This window comes from Erpetoichthys calabaricus, chromosome 8 (assembly GCF_900747795.2).
Source record: "Erpetoichthys calabaricus chromosome 8, fErpCal1.3, whole genome shotgun sequence".
In the NCBI taxonomy this organism is placed as follows: Eukaryota; Metazoa; Chordata; class Cladistia; order Polypteriformes; family Polypteridae; genus Erpetoichthys; species Erpetoichthys calabaricus.
Genome location: NC_041401.2, coordinates 694,202 through 700,833, shown reverse-complemented (window position 1 = coordinate 700,833; position 6,632 = coordinate 694,202). Strand labels below are relative to the sequence as shown.

At 58.7% G+C, this 6,632-nt stretch overlaps 1 protein-coding gene across 2 annotated transcripts; it reads right to left on the bottom strand.

The window, feature by feature from the left end:
• Window positions 1-1,975: 1,975 nt before the first annotated feature.
• On the bottom strand, window positions 1,976-5,537 carry mfsd6b (major facilitator superfamily domain containing 6b). 2 transcript variants are annotated; one of them, XM_028806085.2, is made up of 7 exons: window positions 5,353-5,537; window positions 3,523-4,916; window positions 3,346-3,443; window positions 3,093-3,254; window positions 2,923-3,021; window positions 2,549-2,829; window positions 1,976-2,372 (listed from the first exon to the last, which is right to left on the bottom strand). In XM_028806085.2, exons 2-7 carry the CDS (start codon window positions 4,896-4,898, stop codon window positions 2,217-2,219), a joined length of 2,172 nt encoding a protein of 723 aa, XP_028661918.2. In that variant the 5' UTR covers window positions 4,899-4,916; window positions 5,353-5,537; the 3' UTR covers window positions 1,976-2,216. The 2 variants fall into 2 exon arrangements, with proteins under 2 accessions (XP_028661918.2, XP_028661920.2); XM_028806087.2 differs by lacking the exon at window positions 5,353-5,537 and adding an exon at window positions 5,121-5,273.
• Between the last annotated feature and the right edge of the window lie 1,095 nt (window positions 5,538-6,632).

The following is a 6,632-nucleotide window of genomic DNA, read 5'->3' as shown; positions in this document are numbered from 1 at the left end:
GCGAGTGAGCCGGCGTGATTTGTGAAGAGAGCTCAGCGGGGCGACGTCCTCACCCACCCGTGTTAGAGTGCGTCCTTGGGGTCCAGAGAGCAGGGCACAACGTCCATCTTTATTACAAAAAACCTGAAGTTCAGTGCACCCCCGTTTTAATTTATTAGCCCATCACAGGGTCCAAAATATCCTAAAATGTGGTCAACTGTCGCCTCCGTCACACACTTCTGGCAGCCATCAGTGAGCTTCTGCTAGACCAAGTCACTCAGTCAGGGGTCACCAGAGCTATCCCAGCCAGCAGGGGGCACAAGGCAGTCAGACTGGCAGCCAGAGCGCCAGTCCATCTTGGGGCGAACACACACATCGCCAGTCCGCCTAACCCTGTGGCAGGACACCCGCGCAGCGTGGGCCGGAGGTCTGGCCACTCTCGTAGAGCTGAAGCGACTTTGTCTCTTTACTGGCACAGAGCGGACCGTTGGGCACCATTAGGCGGAGGTCGGGCCACTCCACATGTTTGACGTGAGCCTGCGTTGGTGTGCTGCTGCTCGGAGGTTTCCCACAATGCACCAGACCACCCCAGGGTGCAGTGCTGTCACGGTGCCACCTTTACTCCTGCAAACAGGAGGACTCCATCCCTGCCTGACCTTTACACTTTTATTCTAGTCCTTCTGATTAGCCGCAGACTTGAGTCGGGCCTGAAGGCGTCCATTTCGAGAGGCGGCCTCTCGGCCCCTGCTGGTGTAGGACCCGCTGGCCAGTGACACTGGTGTCCCACCAACTTCCAGCTCATGGCAGAGTGGTCTCTTGGATTTGATCAGACCTTCTGCACCACCTGCCTGTCAGCTGAGGGATTCAGTCGGGGTCTCCTTCCACACCTTGGCACAGTGTGGCTACACCTCCAAAGAACTTGTGCTGACCCAGGACCCTAAAGTAGTAGACCCCATTCCTGACCCCCCTCGTCACGTCTGCACTGAGCTCCTTGGACTTTCCCATCATGCTGTGTGTTGGTCAAATGTGGGGTCCGCCTTGAGTGCTGCCAGGCAGACGAGGGGCACCAAACTCAAGCACATTCCAGGACCGTTGGCACCACCTCACTAGTCATCATGGTGGGTGTGAGGATATTTTTGATCCCATGATGGTTCCAGAAAATCCACAATGAATTAAAGTTCCTGTGCTGTTTCCGATTTTTTTTGTAATAAAGACCCAAGTCGTCCAGTCATTCGCTGGCACAGAAGAACAGCAGCGCCCTGACCAACACGTCCGCTACACGAGGGGATGGGCACCATCACCACCACCGCCCTACAGTGCCTTTCTGCTGTGAACCCGCTCTTTAGCAGTAGGCATCCCTCCAAGCATTTTGTTTAAAGTTGGCACCCAGGTGGGTGACTCCCCCCTCTGTACCAGCTGGCCTATTCCCAAACTCGCTCGCTCCTGCCACATCCACTTCTCGTCTAAGTACCACAAGTTGCGTCCCTTGGTCTGAGTTTATTGTCCACGTGTCATGAAGTCAGCTGTAGACAGACGGCGGCCAACGGAGACGAAACACGAGATGCCGCGGCGGCACTGGCATAAACTGCAGCAGGTGTGGGCCTCGGGTTTGAGGGGCCGTGCCACGGCTGCAGGAGTTTGTTTCTGCCATGTTGGGGCCAAACTCTGAACTGCTTCTCTGTTTCTTACATCGGCTGCCATACTGGCGAGGGGGCACAATTCAGCGTGAAGTGAAAGGAGGAGCACTGACTGTCACCTGGGAATGTCACAAATGTCAAGGTGGACCAACGAGGGCACTGCCCGTCCACGCCACCAAGTAATGAAAAAAGCTGTCGTGGCTGCGGCCCACCACCCTTGGTGCCAGCAGCTCTGCTGTCTTTTACTAGCATGATGCAAAGTGCCCACTTAAGAGTGCATGTGGGTGAATGCAAAGCAATTAAAATGTGAAGCTAAACCCGACCACAGGCAGACTGACTGGCACCACAATCAACAGGACTTGACTTCTCAGATTTAATTTGAAGCTTAAAACTATAAAGTAAAGGAGCGGGCAACAGAATCAGTCCGACATCTGCACTGGCGCGTCTGCGCCCGTCTTCTCCCTCGGGAAACACTTCCACCAACAGTAAGAGATAAAAAGGCACATGACGTCGGGAGAAGGCGGGGCTCGCGTCTCGGGGCTCCGTGCCCCCCTCACCCAGGCTGGCAGCAGAGTTCTCTTCAGGGGCTGCCGCCACATCTCAAGTGCCCGAGGTGCTGGGTGGTGTCCCTGGGGCATGACTGGAAGCGGCATCTCCCGGCACCGGCGTGGCATCTGGGTGGCTTTGTCCAGGGACGTCGTCCCGAACCTCGGGGGCTTCCTGTGTGGGCGCTGGCACCTCCGCCTCACTTGTTCGCTGTAGAAGACAGCACAGAGGAGTGAGTCGGGGTCGGGCACGGGGGCACCGAGTGCTCAGAGCCTGGCTGCAGCAGCTCACCTTTCTGCCAAGAGCCAGGCTGGCATGGAAAAGAAAGAAAGAGGAGGTTACAAAGAGGTCAGAGGGAGAAAGGCACCTGCTGGAAGGGGGCTCACCTGGGGGGGCTGCTGCTCGTTGGCGCGGCTGCGCTTGAACACTTTTATCATCTCCTTGACCTGGCAGAGGGAGAAGGTGATGCTGACCCACGGCGCCGAGGAGATGACCCAAGCCGGCCTGTTGACGTCCTCCTGCTCCTCCTGGTGCCGGGTCTTCTTCAGGGGGAGCTTGGCCTCCGCCTGGGGCAGCTCTGCACTGCTCACCTGGGGGACGAGGTCAATGGTGGCAATGGGAACTGGACTAGACGGGACCGGAATGTTCTCTGCCAGCATCTTGTCCTCTTTTGCCCCACAAAGGAAAGAAGAAACACGCATGAGGACAAATGAACGAGAAAGGCCACAACGTCACCCACGCCAGCCCAGTGGCCAATCACCTTCGTCATCCTTGTCACCTGACAGCCACTGGATAAGAGCAAAGATCAAGAGGATGACCAGCGATGCCATACCGATTCCCCGGAATGTTCTGGCAGCATCTGGAACCAAGAGAGGGACAAGTTAGCGCGATGCCCTCCATCCCCTTCCTGCCAGCTTCACCCAGCCTTACCAAAATAGTTGACAAAGACGCCGCCAACCATGGCGCCACAGCCTCGGCCAAGGCCAAGGTGCAGTCCCTGCAAGATGCCCTGTGCAGATGTCCTTAAGGCGGGTGGCACTGCCGCGCTCAGGTAGGAGATGCAAGCGGCCCAGACCGACGCGTGAGTCACACCTGGAGGGAGACAGAGAGACACATGCAGAGCTTCTGTTGCCCCCTGAACCTGGCAGCACCACGGAGACCCCACCCAAGCCCCAACACTCACCCTGCAGTACTTCCATGGGCAAGACGATCCAGGCGTTCTCCAGGTAGGATATGTAGAGGTAGCGCGCCGTGTTGCATGCCAGCCCAATGTACAGCACCCTGCCACGAGAGACAGCCTGGTGGTTAGCTTGATAAGCGGGCGCATGAAGACACCCCAGCCGCCTCCCGGTGGGCTTACCTGATGTGACCAACGAGTTCTATGAACTTGTGGCTGAAGAAGTACGCGGCCAGCTCCGACACGTGGCTCAGGGCCGAGCAGATGCCAAACAGCGTGGTGGTCCCTTGCAAGTCCTCCAGGTGCCAGAAGAGGAAGGTGAAGACGTAGCCGTAGCCAAAGCCCATGAACCAGGCCACGAAGAGGACGCTGCCATACTGGACGCTACACAGCAGCCGGACCAGCTCTCGGAACTGGAACTGGCCGCTTGCCGGGGCCTCCCCATCGGGCACATTACGGGCGACCTGGGGCATCTCCTGGGCCTCCTTGAGCTCCTCTTCCGACTTATAGTGGCTGGGGTGGAAGCGAAACTGCGTGGCCACAATCAGCGCCACCGTCATCAGGACACCAAAGGCGATGAAGGCGATGCGGTAGTCCTTGTAGTCGGGCAGCAGGCAGCCAGCCCCCTCCACCAGGGGCCGCACGTGGGTATGATCGATCCCGATGCCCACCGACAGCATGGCCAGCCCCCAGCCCAGAGAGCCCCACATGCGCTGCAGCCCGTAGCGGTCGCGGTGCTTGCCCAGGTACTGCAGGGTAACCGTGTCCACGATGGTCAGGGCCGGGGCGCTGAAGAACTCTCCAATGATGATCACCAGCAGGATGAGTAAGAAGATGGTCTCCACCTGCTCGCTGTCAGACTCAAGCTTGTAGTCGCTCGGGGGCCTGGTGACGGGCGCAGTGGTGCTGGTGTCGGTGGCATTGCCCGACACGCTCCTGAACGAGCGCCGAAGTGGCAGCAGCGGTTGGTCAAAGGCAATGTCTCTCTGCAGGCGACCGTGACTGCCATTGGGCGCAATGGGGGGGCCGGTGGTGCTCGACGTCAGGTTGGCGGGACTCGTGGTGGGATTCTTTAGGACACACATCATGGTGGCCGGCTTCACAAAGCCAATCCCGGAGTTGAAAAGGATCCAGCAGAGAACGGAAAAGAGCAGGACCACCTTCCCCTTGCGGAACCTGTCGGCCACCACCCCCCAGAAGGGGGCGCTGCAGAACTCAATGAAGTACCTGATGCCCACCAGCAGGCCACTCTGACTGGGCAGCATGCCCAGCTGCTTATAGTACACAGACAGCAAGGGGTGCAGGGAGCCGTAAGCCGAAAAGAAGAAGAAATAGAAGACCTTGGAGACCAGGAGGTCGTTGTTGATGTTCAAGCAGCGCCTCTCCAGCCAGTCCATGTCCCCGTCTGAGGACTCCGGCGTGGCCGGCGTCGGGGGTGCTGCTGGGGGCTCGGGGGTCTGCTGCAGTGACAGCGTGTTAAAAGGCTCTGCCAGGACATACTTCCTCTTCTGGTCCTCCTCGTCGTCAGACAGGATAGCCACACGGTCATCGCTGGCCATGTTGGCAGAATGGAAAAGCTGCAAGAGAGAGACATGGACAGGGTCAGGGGACGCGCTCCTACTGCCCGCCGCCAGCCGAGGTGCTGCCACCCTGAGCAGCCTTGTGCCAGGCCTGCCATCAGCGGATGGCACTAGCTCTGCCTAATGGCTCGCCAGCTCTCCTGTGCCCAGGCCCTCTGCTGCCACCGCCAGTGCCAGCCCTCATCCGTGCCACTTACTTACCGGAGGCTAAGCTCTCCGCGGCGGCGGCTGGACTCGCTCTTCTTCACGCTGTTTCCTGCCAACTTTTAGGCGGCGGCTCGGCGGATTACCGGCGTCTCCGTTTGCGGAAGCGCAGCGGCGGGTGGAGCCTCGGCCCGGAGACGCGTAGACGAGCAGCGGCTGGTGCGGGGTGCATAAAGCCGGATGGAACGATCGGCGGGCGGATGGAGCGGGGGCGACAGCGTTGGCTCACCTGATTGGACTCGCGCGACTCCTGGCTTCGGGCTCAGCGGGATTTACTTCGCGGTCGAGGCAGCCACCTGTCCATGGCGAGCAGCCGCTGCCGGAACGCCGAATGTCCGTCAGAGGCTCCTCCTGGTGACGTCAGCGCTCACCTGCTGCTGTTGATGCTGCTGCTGGGCGGGAGGCGAGCGAGTGTGTGACGGCGCGGCTTCGGTCACGTGGGGCGAAACCCGGCAGCGACTCGCGAGCTCGTGCACAAGTGGCCCCGCCCCGCTTCCGCGGACACCCGCCGCGCGCTCCCTGGACGGCCCGCGAGGCCGCTCCTCTCCTCTTGTAAGTCGAGTGGGGCTGCCGAGTCCTCCGGTCTCAGTCAGGGATGGACGGGCATCCAGAGCACGACCACCGCAGTCGGCCGAGCGCCCCTTCTGCACGTGACTTGTGAGGAGGGCAGTCGAGGAGACGAAACGACGGGAGAGGGGACTCTGCTGCTGTCCTCCTGTGGCCCCCCCAGATGTGTGAGGGTGTCGCCCTCATTCGAATTGTTTCGGTTTTTCTTAATAAAGTGATGCAGAGCGAGATGGCCGGACATTTGCACCCGCGTCTTTCCCAATCTGAAAAGAAGAAGGGAAGGCCTGAGGAATTCTGACCTGCGGAGTCTGCAAGCCTTTGGGAAAATCAGTTTTTGAATGAGACCATGAAATCAGTGCCTGCTAGACAGAAGACTGTGCCCATGAAATCAGTGCCCACTAGACAGAAGACTGTGCCCATGAAATCAGTGCCCGCTAGACAGAAGACTGTGCCCATGAAATCAGTGCCTGCTAGACAGAAGACTGTGCCCATGAAATCAGTGCCCACTAGACAGAAGACTGTGCCCATGAAATCAGTGCCCGCTAGACAGAAGACTGTGCCCATGAAATCAGTGCCCGCTAGACAGAAGACTGTGCCCATGAAATCAGTGCCCACTAGACAGAAGACTGTGCCCATGAAATCAGTGCCTGCTAGACAGAAGACTGTGCCCATGAAATCAGTGCCCACTAGACAGAAGACTGTGCCCATCAAATCAGTGCCCACTAGACAGAACTGTGCCCATGAAATCAGTGCCCGCTAGACAGAAGACTGTGCCCATGAAATCAGTGCCCACTAGACAGAAGACTGTGCCCATGAAATCAGTGCCTGCTAGACAGAAGACTGTGCCCATGAAATCAGTGCCCACTAGACAGAAGACTGTGCCTATCAAATCAGTGCCCACTAGACAGAAGACTGTGACCATGAAATCAGTGCCCGCTAGAC

Excerpts from the sequence above, each read along its gene's own strand:
- mfsd6b (XM_028806085.2), bottom strand. The coding sequence starts at position 4,898 with ATGGCCAGCGATGACCGTGTGGCTATCCTGTCTGACGACGAGGAGGAC. Across the intron at positions 3,444-3,522 it reads GAACTCGTTGGTCACATCAG|GGTGCTGTACATTGGGCTGG; the intron begins GTAAGCCCACCG and ends CTCTCGTGGCAG. Across the intron at positions 2,830-2,922 it reads AGGTGACAAGGATGACGAAG|AGGACAAGATGCTGGCAGAG; the intron begins GTGATTGGCCAC and ends GTGGGGCAAAAG.